This window comes from Hyla sarda, chromosome 10, assembly GCF_029499605.1.
Source record: "Hyla sarda isolate aHylSar1 chromosome 10, aHylSar1.hap1, whole genome shotgun sequence".
In the NCBI taxonomy this organism is placed as follows: Eukaryota; Metazoa; Chordata; class Amphibia; order Anura; family Hylidae; genus Hyla; species Hyla sarda.
This window is the reverse complement of record NC_079198.1, coordinates 140174797-140193292: the sequence shown is the minus strand read 5'-3', so window position 1 is coordinate 140193292 and position 18496 is coordinate 140174797. Positions and strand designations below refer to the sequence as shown.

The following is an 18496-nucleotide window of genomic DNA, read 5'->3' as shown; positions in this document are numbered from 1 at the left end:
TTACAAACATTTTTATTACATTTTACAATTTTATTTCCAAATTATTAGGAAAAAACTCAATTCACTTTTATATATTTTTTTCTTTTACAAAAAAAAAAAATAATAATAATAATTATACCACTTTAAAGAAGTAATATGTTTTTCTTTTTAATAAATAAAAAATACCCTACCGGGGTACGCGGTGTAAAAACATATGGATGGGGGAGGGTACAATGTATTGTTATGTCAAACCTAGTAATAACGAAACCGTATACGCGGCGGCCAATTTGAACATTTGAATTTTTTTTAAAGAAACAGCGCCGCTCTAGTATGGTAATTCCCATCCAGTGTGCCTCCAGCTGTTGCAAAGCTAAAACTCCCAGCATGCCCGGACAGCCGTTGGCTGTCCGGGCATGCTGGGAGTTTTAGTTTTGCAAAAATGGATGGGAAACTCTATTGGCTATTTCTGGTGTTGCAGCTCAAGCAAAAAAAAAGTAACAAAGCTGCAATACCGGGCACGGCCATATAGGTGGCGCTGTGTCTGGGGGAAAAAATTCAATTCGGACAAACCCTTAAACAATATGACTAGTTCAAATTATAGCTCGCACATTTTCTTGTGGTTCATCTCGCCAAAATGGCCGCCCATACGGCTCGGTGCATGTTAGGAAAATGAGATTATGCGTCAGTAAAAAAGCGGTTTATGACATGAACGCGCGCCATTACGACATCGTGCTAGACTTATATGATATAGACTATGTACAGGTTACGGGTTTCTAACTGGTTACGGTAACTACAAATTATTTTACAAATAAAGTGCCCTTTTGGAAAAAAAAACAAAAAAACAACAAGTTTAAATAATGTAACAACGAAAAATAAACAAAAGAAAGAAAAACTAAAGAGAAAAAAAAAATCTAAAAAAAACAAAACAACTAAAGAAAAATATTTTCATGGAAGAAATAATTTAAACATTGGCAAGCACCATGTCCGGGAAGGATAATACTGTCGCTGTCCATCTTCGCCATCGCCGTACATAATCTATCGGAAAAAAAATAGGCGCCAGGCCCCCCCCCCCCCCCCCTCTACCCTTATGGGGAGGAGGGGGGTTCACTTACTTATACACTAGCAATCGCATCCCTTAGACTGAATGACAGGATGAAGTCGTCTCGCTTCTAGCGGCTGTACAGGTCAGCGACACAAGTCATCGAGAAAGTCGTAAGACGTTCGTATCGGCGTAAGAATCGGACGCGGGCGCCCAACTTTGGTCACGTGCGGAAGCTTTCGAGGGGACCCATTTGTCGGAGTATATACAGCCGGGGAGGCCTCTGTATAACACACATGCTCTAATAATAGGAAGGGGGGGGGGGGCATTTATCATAATTTTTTGCGCAATTTTAATTTTTTATTTTGCCGTGTTCTTGCATTATTTTTGCACTAAGAGGGGGCGTGGCTTAAAGTGTGCAGATGATTTGTTGCGTTCATCATTGTGCATTAAAAATGCATAAAAAACAATAATAATTGAGCAACAAAAAATTGCGCGAGTATACACCACTGCCTAGGTTGTGGGAAGTCTAATGCATTTTTTTTTTTTAAATGGTGCACTTACGCAATTTATTTAATTACACGCAGGAACCTTGCCGGAAAAACTGCGCAAAACGGAAAGGAAAAAGAAATTGAAAAAAAATTTCACGCAAATGATCAATAGGCTCCATTAAATTAGATCAATCTAAACACAACTGTGATGTCACCTGATGATGTCATCGCTCCTGTGTTCATCATACTTTTTTTTAAAGAATAACCTACTCTATAAATTTACAGCCTTACTAAGACATTTGTAGGCAGATTTATTAGTCCGACAAAAAAGTTGCGAATTTTTGTGCCAATAAATATGCGCAGTTTTTACCGCCGTAAAATTAAATCCCCCGTGTGACTTTACTGGGTTAGATGGCGGATCCTCCTTCCTAAAACTGACTCTAAGAACTCCATTAACGAGATTTTACTGGCAGTAAACACTGTGTTTTGGCTATTGCAGACTCCGAGGGGGCAGGGCATCAAACAGCAATTCTGTCTTTGGTTTTCCTTATATCAAGCCCCGCCCCTGCGGAGCCTACAGTAGCTATAACACAGTTCAATCAGTTTTTCCTGCGTCTGTTCCTTTTGCCTTGTTTTCTTACTGACTATAGTCTCCCATACACGTTAGATAGCCATTGGCCAGACGCACGTATGGCCCCCAATGATCACTCCGGACCCTCTCAGATGAGCGTGCATGAGTTTTCAAAGGAGAAAAAGGTAATATGCTGCTTCCAGACATCCAATGTGCCTAATTCCAGATATTCAACATGCCCAACCCTTCTTCCCCCCTCCCCCCAAACGTCTGCCATCTTGTCGAACTGTGGACACCCATATGTTGCAAAACTACAACTCCCAGCATGCCCGGACAGCCAATGGCTGTCCGGGCATGCTGGGAATTGTAGTTTTGCAACATATGGGAGGTTCACAGTTTGAAGACCGCTGCTTTAAGTAGTCACATGACAGATCACAGACAAGAAAAATCACAGGAGATTGGTCGATGCAGCCAATGGCGCCATTTTGCTTGGTCATGATGACTCGTAATATCCTTATAATTTACGTTAAGAAGTCTCATCATCCCTTCGATTCCTCTGCCAGACGTACAGCTTAGTAAACATTTCGTAGAGGTTAATTTGGGCTGTGCTAATAGACATGTATGGTGCGCCGGGGTCAAGGAAGGGGAAAGGGTGAGTATGTAAAACATTAAAGCAATAGTTATGATGCATAATTCAGTCCTGCGAAGGCGCGACCAATTGGTTGCCATAACACTTCGGGGTCCACCCATGAGTCTCACCGCCTCCACTCGTTTCCTATGGCGTTTCCCCTTCTTTCCATCACAAATTCTTTATTGCTCAAAAAGTGCGAACGAGACGCGTTTCAGAGTCTCAAGGGGGGGGAGATTTTTCTGCAAATGTCTGTCAACGAATCTAGACCCACCAAGTCCAACGCCTAGACATGGACTCTTCAGCCACGTGCACATCCGGTACAAGGAACGCAGGCCACCCGGAACGCTTTGGACATATTGTTCTCCTGCAGTCAACGCGTTTCGGTTCCAATGTATTTACACCTCCCTGAAAAACACAACAACAACAACAAAAAATGTAAATTTGTATTTGTGAAATAACTTTGACTAAATGCAGCAGCTTCCTATATACAAAAGAGAACATTGTCAAACTGAACTGTAATGTCTGACAGAATGGTTGCTAGGGAAACACTGCCTAGCAACAGTCTTCTCTATGGGGTTGTCAGGCAATGAGTTGCTAATAGAGAAGGTCAGGACTGAAATGGTTTGATAACCCCGGTCCATAAACCCTATTGGGGTCTATAAAACAGGATAGCAGGGACTGTTGTGTCTGACAGGATGGTTACAGTGGGGCCTACAAACAGGAAAGGACTGTAATGTTTGACAGAATGGTTGTTAGGGAAACATTACCTAGCAACAGTCTTCTCTATGGGGTTGTCAGGCAATGCGTCTTTAATAGAGAAGGCCAGGACTGAAATGGTTTGATAACCTCTATGTATAAATAAATCCCAGTGGGGCCTACAAACAAGATAGAGGGAACTGTAATGTCTGACTGGATGGTTGCTAGGGAAACACCACCTAGCAACAGTCTTCTCTAAGGGGTTGTCAGGCAATGCGTCTCTAATAGAGAGCGTCAGGGCTGAAATGGTTTGATAACCTCTGTCCATAAACCCTATTGGGGCCTACAAACATGATATTAGGGACAGTTGTGTCTGACAGGATGGTTAATAGGGAAACAACAGTTTCCAAACAATGACAGCAAGCAGAGATCTTGAGAGAGGAATTTAAACATATGTTTAAATTGGTGAGGTCATCTATAGAATGAGGATGCTCGTATATGTTGCGGTAAGTGACCACATGTGGATCACCAAGAAACAGCGCCGCCTATTAGGCTGCACCTGGTATTGCAGCTTTGCTCCATTCACTTTAGCTGCAACACCAGAAATAGACCATAGACTAGAGTAGTGTTTCCCAACAAGTGTGCCTCCAACCTTATAACATTGTCTACACAAGAGATAAGTGAATGGACTTACGAGGCGGTTAGAGTAGAGTTAAGGAGCAGAGTCGTTCTTATCCGGTAGAGTTGGGCCAGAGTAAGTTTCCGGTGCTGCGCCGTCTGGGGGTCTGACATTGTCCGTCTGGCACAGCCTGGTGAGGCAGCATTGCCCGTCTCGGCCCCATTGTCGCCCACATAGTGTTCGGTGTAAGAGGAGCTGTATTCCCGTGACGGGTAGTCAAGCTCATAATCCGGTAGAGCGTCCAGCTGCCGGGATAGCGGATCTTCGGAAGATTTGGAAAATCGCATCTCTTCGGAATCGGAGAGGTCGGAGGAGTCGCTGCTGCTGCAGCTGCTCAGATTGACCACAGTCTGTCTGCCGTATTCCGAGCGGGATCTGGGTTTTGCCAAATGTTCTTCGGCTTTCCTCAAGGACCGTTCCACCAAGCTAGTCCTTTTGTGGGAAACGTATCGGGCCCCCCGGTCGCTTCTGCCGCCATCCGCAATGGCGTCTGGTCTGGGGGAGATAAAGAGTTCGCACAGGCTCTTGCTCTGGGTCAGCTGAGCTTCCTCGGCATCATGGGTGGTGGGTTCTGTGGAGATCAGGTGGAGGAGGTTGGCTTCAGACTTGGACTTCAGGACCTTGGTCTTGCACGGTAGGAGCTGGACCGGGGTTCTCCTCTTCAGTTTGGGGGAGGTGGAGCGCTGAGAGCTGACCGACTCCCTCTCCTCTTCTGTCATCTCTTGTTGCTGACGTTCCACGAACTCCTCCAGTGAGGTCGGGGAGAGGGTCCCGTAGGCGCTGTCGATGGACGAGGATCTGCAGGTGTTCGGCTCCAGTTTTAGGTAGTTGGACTCGGCCACCGGGCTCGCCTCTGAGGTCTCCATGCTTTCGAACATGTCCCTGGTTGGGGTGATGGAGGAGGCCGTGGTGCTGATGGAAGTCGCATCGGACTGGGAGCTGAAGGGTCCTTGGTCGGTCTCGGGAGAGGAGAGATCATCACAGGCATCGATGACCACGACCGATATGGTCTCTGTCGAGCCATCCGATTGGCTGCAAAAAAGTTATAGAGACACATTAAAGAAACATTCAGAATAATGAAAATAATTATCATAATTATAATCGTCATCACCATCACTATCATCATCATCATCACAATCACTATCACTATCATCATCATCATCACCATCACTATCATCATCATCACCATCACTATCATCATCATCACCATCACTATCATCATCATCACCATCACTATCATCATCATCACTATCATCATCACCATCACAGTCACCATCATCCTCATAACTATCATCATCACCATCATCATCACTATCATCATCATCATCACAATCAGCATCACTATCATCATCATCACTATCATCATCATCACAATCAGCATCACTATCATCATCATCACCATCATCACTATCATCATCATCATCATCATCACCATCACTATCATCATCATCACAATCAGCATCACTATCATCATCATCACCATCATCATCATTATCATCCTCATCACTATCATCATCATCACAATCACTATCATCATCACCATCACCGTCACCATCATCCTCATCACTATCATCCTCCTCCTCATCACTATCATCCTCATCACTATCATCATCCTCATCACAATCATCATCACTATCATCACTATCATCATCATCCTCATCACTATCATCCTCCTCATCATCTCCATCACAGCATCATTATCTCCATCATAACAATCATTACCATTATCATCATCACCACTATCATAACCATCACTATCATCATCACCATCATCATCTCCATCACCATCATCACTATCATCATCATCATCACTATCATCATCACTATCATCATCACCATCATCACTACCATCATCACTATCATCATCATCACTACCAACATCACTATCATCATCATCATCATCCTCATCACTATCATCATCATCATCACTACCATCATCCTCATCACTATCATCATCACCATCATCATCTCCATCACCATCATTACTATCATCATCATCATCACTATCATCATCACTATCATCATCACCATCATCACTACCATCATCACTATCATCATCATCATCATCCTCATCACTATCATCCTCCTCATCATCTCCATCACAGCATCATTATCTCCATCATAACAATCATCATCATCATCACTGGTTTCTTAGCACTCAATGTCACATGTTTGTCACACATATCCTGCACCAAAATGATGTTGGGAACTCATTAGTAAATCGGGGTCATTATGAACCAATATGTAAGAACACAGATTGTCCAAATCTTTTGACAGAAATGATGTAATGCCCCATTTCCCCTCTGGAGGCACTGCAGGGATATTGAGCACTTGCTGAGTTCCTCCACAAACTGTAACTGCAGGACATTAGGTGATCATCTTACGAAGGCCACCTACCTCTGTAACATGTCAGCACTGCTGCGTCGCAGGATGGTGGGGGAGCTGGCCGCAGAGGTCCCACTTTCCATGTCTTCTTCCTCCTCTGGGTGGAGCCGCTGGTTCTGCACGTGCTCCTGGCGGAGTCTCTGTAACAAGTTCTGTGGAGAAAGATGTAAAATGTTATATGGTTAACAGGATATGATAGAGAATGGTGAGCAGCAGCACCACCACAGGCTGGATTAGGTATTGCAGAAAATCTATTCCATATTTTCAGTAATATCTTCCAAATAAAATTAGCTAATTTGACTTTATAGGATCCCAGGGACCCTCTCTGCCTGTCGGATAGAGGGGTCATGCCGTTTTAGAAATATATACAGCGCCATCCCTGTCCATGGGTTTTGCAGCTGATCACAAAGTGTTCTCCTGCTGGGACCCCCAGACATAAGCTCTGACAGTATGTGTTCAGTTTCCCTACAGCGCCACCACAGGAGAAATTAAACATTACACAGTGTCCATTCATATCAATGGATTGTCTGTATAATGCAGGACAGGATCGGTCCTCCTGAGCAAGAGACGCTGATTTCTTCCAGAAACAGCGCCACACTTGCACTCAGGTTGTGTGCAGTATTGCAACTCAGTTTTATTGAAGCAAATGGATCTGAGTTGTGATACTACACTCAAATCATGCTGGGGTGGTGCTGTTTTTGGAAGAAATCAGCTCGTTTTTCTGTTCCTTGATAACTTCTTTAGCTCAACATTTTAAAGACTTTTAACCCTTGCATTCTCCCAATCTTTTTCAAGAGCAGTGTTTCCCAATCAGGGTGTCTCTAGCTGTTGCAACTACAACTCCCAGCATGCCTGGAAAGTTGCATACTACTTTTAGTCTCCCTTAGGGACTTAAATATGCAATCACTCGTATAGTACAATGCAATACTGATGTGTTTTCCAACAGGGGAGCCACCAGCTGTTGCAAGACTACAACACCCAGCATGCCCAGACAACAGCGCGCTGAGAGTTGTAGTTTTGTAACAAGTGGAGGCACATGGATTGGGAAATACTGGTCTATGCAGTATCCCTGTATAAAACACCAAGGACATCTAACTTTAAGAGGGGGAGTTTGCAGTATCCCAGCTGGAGGCTCACTGGTTGGAGAATACCGCTCTAGAATGTTTTTTTAGCCCTTAAGGCATGCTGAGAGTTGTAGTTTTGCAACAGCTTGAGGCCCCCTGGTTGGAAAAGAAAGCTCTAGAGGGGCATTGTGATCATTTATCACTTACCTGTGCATTGAAAAGCGCTTCCACCCATCCCCTGCACAATGACTGCCCGCTGGCTTGAAAAGTATAGGCGCCCACCGCACTTCGGTACTCGTTCAGGTAGATCAGGAGGAAGGAACCTGAGGGAGATGGAAGGAAGAGATGAATGAGTGGATAGTATTAGTAAAGAAAATTTGATGCAAAAATGCTAAATCTACATAAGTCTTAAAAAAAAATACATATATATCAAGAACAAAGGGATGTCCAGCGCAGGTAAGTGGTAACGGGATGCTTTATTACGGAACTTCAGCACATAGGTAACAACGATACAGGTGACGTGTTTCGGCCTTTGAGTTGGGCCTTAGTCATACACCTAAGGCCCAACTCCAGGGCCGAAACGCGTCACCGGTATCATTGTCACCTATGTGCTGAAGTTCCGTAATAAAGCATCCCGTTACCACTTACCTGCGCTGGACATCCCGTTGTTCTTGATTCCTGCATACTAGGCGCTGCCCACGCCAGTCCGGGCACTGCGGGCTAGGGGTGAGAGCTGAACATATTCTGTGTTTATATATATATATATAAAATACTCTGTGCTGCTGTGACCATTGCAATGATCTGGATAAGACGAGGCTGTATCCCTGTATAACGTGACCTCTATGTATTTACAACCATTACAGATCATTTACCTCCGCTTCATGTGTATTTTAGGTAAAACAATATTTAATATTTACCTTTCGCCCTGCAACGCATCTGCTGTACAGCAAACAGCGGCCCTGGATTCAGGGAAGATGATCATGCAAATACCGGGAATCATTTGCAACAATTATTAATCAGACAGACTGTTGCAATACTACAACTCCCAGCATGTCTTATACTGAGAGGGGAAGTTTTGCAACACACTGGAGAGCTGCAGGTTGGGGAGAAAAGCTCCAATACATCGTATATAAGGGGATGGTGGGAGAGAGCGCCGACACCACCTAGTGTTCAGAACTGATACTGCAGTAGAGGATAGAGATCGCTCACCTGTGTCTTTTAGTTCTCTGCAGATGACTTTGTCCACCAGTAATGGCTGCCGGATGACTTTGGTCCTCTCCGCCTTCTTCACCGGTTTGGTGATAAGGAAAAGATCCGTAAACAGGAAGCAGTAAACGTCCATCTGTAAGTACAAATACGTCTAATTGATATGTGTGTCCCATCAGAACACATGGGCCTGATCAGTGGTCTACAAAATGCGGCCCCCGGGATGTTGCAAGACTACAACTCCCAGCATGCCCGGACAGCCTTTGGCTGTCCGGGCATGCTGGGAGTTGTAGTTTTGCAAATGTTCTTTCTCCTACGGCAGTTTTTCCCAACCAGGAAACTTTTAGCTGTTGCAAAACTATAACTCCCAGCATGCCCGGACAGCAAAGACCCATCTGGGAATGCTGGGAGTTGTAGTTTTGCAAATGCTCCTTCTCCTACGGCAGTGTTTCCCAACCAGGAAACCTTTAGCTGTTGCAAAACTACAACTCCCAGCAAACTAGGACAGCAAAGACCCATCTGGGAATGCTGGGAGTTGTAGTTTTTCAACAGCTAAAGGTTTCCTGGTTGGGAAACACTGCCGTAGGAGAAGGAGCATTTGCAAAACTACAACTCCCAGCATGCCCGGACAGCAAACACCCATCTGGGAATGCTGGGAGTTGTAGTTTTGCAAATGCTCTTTTTCCTACAGCATTGTTTCCCAACAAGGAGGCCTCCAGCTGTTGCAAAACTACAAATCTCAGCATGCCCAGACATCAAACAGCTGATCAGGCATGCTGGGAGTTGTAGTTTTGCAAATGCTCCTTCTCCTATGGCTGTGTTTCCCAACCAGGACACCTCCAGCTGTTGCATAACTACAACTCCCAGGGTATACAACTCCCAGTTGTAGTTTTACAATATCTGGAGAGGTGCAGTTTGGAAACTATTAGTCCGTATCATGAGGATCTATAATGTTGGGAAGCAAGCAAGGGGTTAATGAGGGGGGGTTATGGCCAGGTTCACACTTGCATAAAACAGACCGATTTTTGTGTTGACCTCTGCGGTTCAGCTGGGACTTGCAGTGTTGTAATACAGATGCCGAACTGCGTGTGTATGATGCCAGTGTGAACACGGCCTTAGGCTATGCTATGAACCAACAGCAGAGGGCGCCATTTATTCTCCCAGGGTTCTCTTCTCATTGGACGCCCCCTGACATAGCGTATAATGTATAGTAAAGCCCTCCCTGTAGACGGCCTGTAGAGTGTCAGCTCTTCCGCTCACCTTGCTGTCTTTTCCTTCTTTCATTTTCAGGCTTCCTTCCAGTAGGAGTTGTCGCGTCTCATCCGGGGACGTTCCGATCATTGGCGCCGTCAAATCCAACTTGCAGAATTCCTTCAATATCTAAAGTTAAAGAATATTACACATGAGTCATAATAAGTCATAATAAAAAGAAATAATCGCGTTGGCGCTCATGACTAGTTGTCGCTGACTAATAACGGTCGGTCGCCATGGTGATAGGACTGATGGTTTTGCATCATTTCTCACCTTATCTACTTCATCAGAACTGCTCTCCACGGCTTCGTACGAGTCGATGCGGCTGATGATAGCCGCCAGTCGCTGCTGCTCCTGCCGCTGGCGCATCCGCGAGTTCACGTGATTGATGAAACGCTCAACGGAGTTTATCTGTAGACAATATAACAGGACATTATAAGATTATTAGGTGGAAAATAGCTACAATAAATCTTTACAATAAATATTTACTTAAAGGGGTACTGCGCCCCTAGACTCCGCCCCTAGACATCCTTTGTATAGCGGATACAATGTCTGATTGCGGGGGTCTCGCTGCTGGGGACCCCCGCGATCTTGGCTGCGGCACCCCAGACATCCGGTGCACAGAGCGAACTTCGATGAGGGGCGGAGGCTCGTGACATCATGGCCACACCCCGCTCGTGACATCACGACCACGCCCCTCAATGCAAGTCTATGGGAGGACTACGTCACGCCCCCTCCCATAGACTTGCATTGAGGGGCGTGGTCGTGACGTCACGAGCGGGGTGTGGCCATGACGTCACGAGGCTCCGGCGCTGCACCCAACCCCCTAAACAAAGGCGGGGTGCAGCAGGGAGATCGCGGGGGTCCCACCGCTGGAGATAGAGAATAAGATGTCTAGGGGCAGAGTACCCCTTTAAAGGGGCTGTCCAGGATTAGACAAACACAACTGCGTTCTTCCACAAACAGTGTCACTTCTGTCCTCAGCTCAGTTACAATGAAGTGATTGGAGCCAAGTTGTAATTCCCTGCACAGCCTGAAGACAGGTGTGGCGCTGTTTCTGGGCACAGCTATGTCTTTTCTAAACCTGGATACTCCCTTTAAGAACATTTTAAAGGCTCCTTCCCCCTCCCCCCGGAGGGAACTCACTAACAATTCAATCCACCAATCCAAGGACTATCATCCAATCATTTATAAGGGTCTACGGGTCACCACGTACCATAATGATGATGGACTCTCTGATTTGGTGGTCGTCCGTCTTCTTCAGGATGGACTTGAGCAGCAGAGGGTACTTGGTGAGGCGTTGATGCGGTTTCACCAGCATGTCGCTCAGCTTCAGGCGGTTGCACTGCTTGTGTTTCTCGGCCCACTGTCAATACAAATCCCACCGTCACCATTAAAGGGGGCTCCGCTTTGGACAATCCTTACTTGTTAGGGATAACAAGCAGATCACAGAGTGTAACCACCCCCACCCCCACGCGTCCACCCTCCCGGATCCCCAATAATCAGCTGAAACCTGAGGGGAAACCTGACAGTAAGTGTTCCATTTCTCTGCAGCGCCACCACAGGAGAAAATGGGTATTACACAGAGGCCCTTAAAGGGGTTAAGAGGGGATAAGATGTCTGATCACGGGGGTCCCGATGCTGCCCCCCGCAATCTCCAGCAGCACCCGGTGTTGTAAACAAATGCCAGGTTCCTCTGGCAGTGGCAGCTGACACGCCCCCTCCCATAGACATGAATGGAGGAGGCGTGGCATGATGTCATGAGGGGGCGTGGCCTCACAATCACAGAATGTTCAAAATGCTGATGCACTGGAGTACCCCTTTAAATTAATGGATTTTGTGTGTAATGTAGAAAAAGATAAGGATCCTGAACTATGTTTGTCTAGATTGGACACATTAGAACAGGTTTTTCCACCCAGGATTCTTTAAGCTGCTGCAAAACTACAACTCCCAGCATGTCTGGACAATGGCAGGCTGTCCGGGCATGCAGGGAGTTGTAGTTTTGCAACAGTTGGAGGTATATGGGTTGGGAAATACTGGCCTAGGCAGTATCCCTGTACAAAACACCAAGGACATCTTTCTTAAGAGGGGGGGTTTGCAGTATCCCAGCTGGAGGCACACTGGTTGGAAAACACTGCTCTAGAACATTTTTTAGCCCCTTAGTGTAACAAGAATATTTCTGTTCACTGACAGCAAGCAGAGATCAAGCAAGCTGGAGGAACCCTGATTGGAAAACACTGCTTTAGAAGGTTCACTGACAGCAAGAAGAGATGATTGAGCTTTATACTTAGAAAATTGGAATCCTCCTTCATAATACATGTATATAGATTCTAGCATGGAGAAGAAGGGATCCGTCCCATTTTTTGGGATCTCTCTACGGACAGATAAATATAATATATAACCATGATCCCCACAGACCATAACTGGTTAAATACTCACCGTCACATACGCACGAAACAATTCGTTGTCACGATGCAGATTTCTCATATACTCCATACAGCCCTCCTCTTCCATACAATATCTGATGTACGGCTTAAAGAGAGCCTCGAACTGCAGAAAATAATCGGAAGAAAAAGTAAAAAAAAAATTTAACAAAAACTTTACGCTTACACATCGGAAATCTGGTGTCAACTCAATAAGTACAGTCATGGCTGTAAATGTTGTCCCCCCTGAAATGTTTCTATACAATGAAGTATTCCTCACAGGAAAGGATTGCAGTAACACAGGTTTTGCTATACACATGTTTATTCCCTTTGTGTGTATTGGAACTAAACCAAAAAAGGAGGAAAAAAAGCTAATTGGACATAAAACTCTAAAAACAAAATTATTTCACCTTTCAAAATTGTGGAGAAATAAGATTGTTTCAAGCATGTGATGTCCCTTTATACTCACCTGGGGCAAGTAACAGGTGTGGGCAATATAAAAATCACACCTAAAAGCAGATAAAAAGGAGAGAAGTTCACTTAGTCTGTACATTGTGTGTCTGTGTGCGCCACACTAAGCATGGACAACAGAAAGAGGAGCAGAGAACTGTCTGAGGACAGAAATTGTGGAAAAATATCAACAATCTCAAGGTTACAAGTCCATCTCCAGAGATCTAGATTTGTCTTTGTCCACAGTGCGCAACATTATCAAGAAGTTTTCAACCCATGGCACTGTAGCTAATCTCCCTGGGCGTGGACGGAAGAGAAAAATTGATGAAAGGTGTCAAGGCAGGATAGTCCGGATGGTGGATAAGCAGCCCCAAACAAGTTCCAAAGATATTCAAGCTGTCCTGCAGGCTCAGGGAGCATCAGTGTCAGCGCAAACTATCCATCTACATTTAAATGAAATGCTATGGAGCCGACCCAGGAGGACCCCACTATGGAGGAGACCCAGGAGGACCCCACTATGGAGGAGACCCAGGAGGACCCCACTATGGAGGAGACCCAGGAGGACCCCACTATGGAGGAGACCCAGGAGGACCCCACTATGGAGGAGACCCAGGAGGACCCCACTATGGAGGAGACCCAGGAGGACCCCACTATGGAGGAGACCCAGGAGGACCCCACTATGGAGGAGACCCAGGAGGACCCCACTGCTGACACAGACATAAAAAAGCAAGACTTCATTTGGCCAAGATGAACCAAAATCCTTCTGGGAAAACGTCTTGTGGACAGATGAGACCAAGATAGAGCTTTTTGGTAAAGCGCATCATTCTACTGTTTACCGAAAACAGAATGAGGCCTACAAAGAAAAGAACACAGTACCTACAGTGACATATGGGGGAGGTCAATGATGTTTTGGGTTGTTTTGCTGCCTCTGGCACTGGGGGCCTTGAATGTGTACAAGACATCATGAAATCTGAGGATTACCAATGGATTTTGGGTCGCACTGTACAGCCCAGTGTCAGAAAGCTGGGTTTGTGTCCGAGATCTTGGGTCTTCTAGCAGGACAATGACCCCAAACATACGTCAAAAAGCCCCCAGAAATGGATGACAACAAAGCGCTGGAGAGTTCTGAAGTGTCAGCAATGAGTCCAGATCTAAATCCCTTTGATCACCTGTGGAGAGATCTTATAATTACTGTTGGGAAAAGGCGCCGTCCAATAAGAGACCGGGAGCAGTTTGTAAAGGAAGAGTGGTCCAACATTCCGGCTGAGAGGTGTAAGAAGCTTATTGATGGTTATAGGAAGAGTGGTCCAACATTCCGGCTGAGAGGTGTAAGAAGCTTATTGATGGTTATAGGAAGAGTGGTCCAACATTCCGGCTGAGAGGTGTAAGAAGCTTATTGATGGTTATAGGATGAGTGGTCCAACATTCCGGCTGAGAGGTGTAAGAAGCTTATTGATGGTTATAGGAAGAGTGGTCCAACATTCCGGCTGAGAGGTGTAAGAAGCTTATTGATGGTTATAGGAAGAGTGGTCCAACATTCTGACTGAGAGGTGTAAGAAGCTTATTGATGGTTATAGGATGAGTGGTCCAACATTCCGGCTGAGAGGTGTAAGAAGCTTATTGATGGTTATAGCCACTGATTTCAGTAATTTTTTCCAAAGGGTGTGCAACCAAATGTTAAGTTAAGGTGCCAATAATTGTGTCCAGACCATTTTTGGAGTTTGGTGACATTATGTCCAATTTGCTTTTTTTCCTCCTTTTTGGTTTAGTTCCAATACACCCAAAGGGAATAAACATGTGTATAGCAAAACCTGTGTTACTGCAATCCTTTCCTGTGAGGAATACTTCATTTTATAGAAAAATTACAGGGGGGACAACATTTACGGCCATGACTGTATGTGTTACATGTGTTATATGTATTATAAGCTAACACTATATTATATGTATTATGTATATTACATTGTAACACTTTGTATTATGTGCTTACATTGTAACACTTTGTATTATGTATATTACATTGTAACACTTTGTATTATGTGCTTACATTGTAACACTTTGTATTATGTATATTACATTGTAACACTTTGTATTATGTATATTACATTGTAACACTTTGTATTATGTGCTTACATTGTAACACTTTGTATTATGTATATTACATTGTAACACTTTGTATTATGTATATTACATTGTAACACTTTGCATTATGTATATTACATTGTAACACTTTGCATTATGTATATTACATTGTAACACTTTGTATTATGTATATTACATTGTAACACTTTGTATTATATATATTACATTGTAACACTTTGTATTATATATTACATTGTTACACTTTGTATTATATATTACATTGTAACACTTTACATTATGTATATTACATTGTAACACTTTGTATTATGTATATTACATTGTAACACTTTGTATTATATATATTACATTGTAACACTTTGTATTATGTATATTACATTGTAACACTTTGTATTATGTATATTACATTGTAACAATTTGTATTATGTATATTACATTGTAACACTTTGTATTATGTATATTACATTGTAACACGTTGTATTATGTATATTACATTGTAACAATTTGTATTATGTATATTACATTGTAACACTTTGTATTATGTATATTACATTGTAACACTTTGTATTATGTATATTACATTGTAACACTTTGCATTATATATATTACATTGTAACACTTTGTATTATGTATATTACATTGTAACACTTTGTATTATGTATATTACATTGTAACACTTTGTATTATGTATATTACATTGTAACACTTTGTATTATGTATTGTACATTGTAACACTTTGTATTATGTATATTACATTGTAACACTTTGTATTATGTATTGTACATTGTAACACTTTGTATTATGTATTGTACATTGTAACACGTTGTATTTTGTATATTACATTGTAACACTTTGCATTATATATATTACATTGTAGCACTTTGTATTATATATATTACATTGTAATACGTTGTGTTATATGTATTATACTTTGACACTATGTATTATGTGCTGACGCTGTATTACTGTATTAATGCTGATACAATGTATTATGCTGTAATTTATTTTACTCACCATCTTGAATCCTTTCTGGAAGTCCACCGGGTTCAGGAGGCTTTTGCTCTTCCTGGTCTTGTCCAGGACGGGCGCCATGACGTTGCCCCAGAGAGTCCGATGAAGCTGAATGATCTCCTGCACGTTGCTGAACAGTTTCTCTGGTTCCACCTGTTTGAAACAATTTGTTACAATAAATAAATCTATAAATAATATATAACACTATACACAATATATACCACTACATAACAGTACAGAATACATATAAATCCTCCATATGGTGTCTCCGTCCTCACCTCACATAATAATCCTGATTCCTGTAGATTCAGCAGACAGCACAGGAACAGCTGGAAACAGAATAGACATAGAGGATGACTATAGATCAGGGTATATGTAGGTGTATATGTAGGTGTATATGTAGGTGTATATGTAGGTGTATACTATAACTGTTCAGGATGTCTGTATACATAGATAGACATATGAAAGTGTGTGTATAGAGTATGTATAGATATACTGTATGTATACATGTGTGTATACTATGGTAACATGTTTATGGTATATGTATATTTGTGTGTGTATGTACTATATGTATATGTTTGTAAGTATTACATGCATATACTATATGTACAAGGGTATAGCATAGACATATATGTACTGTACATGTATTACATGTATATTAGTCTAGCGTGTATATGTATATTTGTATTGCATATTTAATACATGTATATATATATTAGTACATATATATATATTTATTCGTACAGCATAAATATATATGTGACTAATATATGGATGTATTGTGTATGTACTATATGTATATTATTGCATATGTATTGTATATGTACTGTATGTATATTATTGCATATGTGCTGTATGTATATTATTGTTTATGTACTGTATGTATATTATTGTATATGTATTATCCAGTATTAGTATTGTATATGTACTGTATGTATATTATTGTATATGTATTATCCTGTATTATTATTGTATATGTCCTGTATGTATATTATTGTATATGTATTATCCTGTATTATTATTGTATATGTAATGTATGTATATTATTATTGTATATGTACTGTATGTATATTATTGTATATGTGCTGTATGTATATTACTATTGTATATGTACTGTATGTATATTATTGTATATCTGATGTATGTATATTAGTATTGTATATGTATTGTACTGTATGTATATTATTGTATATGTACTGTAGGTATATATTATTGTGTATGTGTTGTATATGTTCTGTATTATTATTGTATATGTACTGTATGTATATTATTGTATATGTACTGTATGTATATATTATTGTGTATGTGTTGTATATGTACTGTATGTATATATTATTGTACATGTATTGTACTGTATATTATTGTATATGTGCTGTATGTATATTATTATTGTATATGTGCTGTACGTATATTATTGTATATGTGCTGTATTAGTATTGTATATGTACTGTATGTATATTATTGTATATGTTCTGTATTATTATTGTATATGTACTGTATGTATATTATTGTATATGTACTGTATGTATATTACTATTGTATATGTACTGTATGTATATTATTGTATATGTACTGTATGTATATATTATTGTGTATGTGTTGTATATGTACTGTATGTATATATTATTGTACATGTATTGTACTGTATATTATTGTATATGTGCTGTATGTATATTATTATTGTATATGTGCTGTACGTATATTATTGTATATGTGCTGTATTAGTATTGTATATGTGCTGTATGTATATATTATTGTATATGTACTGTATGTATATATTATTGTGTATGTGTTGTATATGTACTGTATGTATATTATTGTACATGTATAGTACTATATATTATTGTATATGTGCTGTATGTATATTATTATTGTATATGTAATGTATGTATATTATTGAATATGTACTGTATGTATATATTATTCTGTATGTGTTGTATATGTACTGTATGTATATTATTGTATATGTACTGTATGTATATATTATTGTGTATGTGTTGTATATGTACTGTATGTATATATTATTGTACATGTATTGTACTGTATATTATTGTATATGTGCTGTATGTATATTATTATTGTATATGTGCTGTATTAGTATTGTATATGTGCTGTATGTATATATTATTGTATATGTGCTGTATGTATATTTTATTGTATATGTACTGTATGTATATTATTGTATATGTACTGTATGTATATTATTGTATATGTGCTGTATGTATATTATTATTGTATATGTGCTGTACGTATATTATTGTATATGTGCTGTATTAGTATTGTATATGTACTGTATGTATATTATTGTATATGTACTGTATGTATATATTATTGTATATGTACTGTATGTATATATTATTGTGTGTGTTGTATATGTACTGTATGTATATTATTGTACATGTATTGTACTGTATATTATTGTATATGTGCTGTATGTATATTATTATTGTATATGTACTGTATGTATATTATTGTATATGTGCTGTACGTATATTATTGTATATGTGCTGTATTAGTATTGTA

The 18496-nt window shown here is 41.1% G+C and overlaps 1 protein-coding gene across 6 annotated transcripts in view; it reads right to left on the bottom strand.

Annotated features, from left to right (window-relative positions):
- PLEKHG5 (pleckstrin homology and RhoGEF domain containing G5) overlaps positions 1-18496 on the bottom strand; it is a 351187-nt gene continuing 332691 nt past the window's right edge. For all 6 annotated transcript variants that reach the window (XM_056544819.1, XM_056544817.1, XM_056544820.1 and 3 more), the window contains 11 exons: positions 16252-16302; positions 15977-16126; positions 12432-12542; positions 11209-11358; positions 10266-10403; positions 10002-10121; positions 8745-8877; positions 7743-7858; positions 6484-6623; positions 4102-5118; positions 1-3116 (listed from right to left, as the gene is read on the bottom strand). In XM_056544819.1, the coding sequence (XP_056400794.1) occupies positions 3107-3116; positions 4102-5118; positions 6484-6623; positions 7743-7858; positions 8745-8877; positions 10002-10121; positions 10266-10403; positions 11209-11358; positions 12432-12542; positions 15977-16126; positions 16252-16302 (2136 nt within the window). In that variant the 3' untranslated portion in view covers positions 1-3106. The remainder of the gene's footprint in view (positions 3117-4101; positions 5119-6483; positions 6624-7742; positions 7859-8744; positions 8878-10001; positions 10122-10265; positions 10404-11208; positions 11359-12431; positions 12543-15976; positions 16127-16251; positions 16303-18496) is intronic.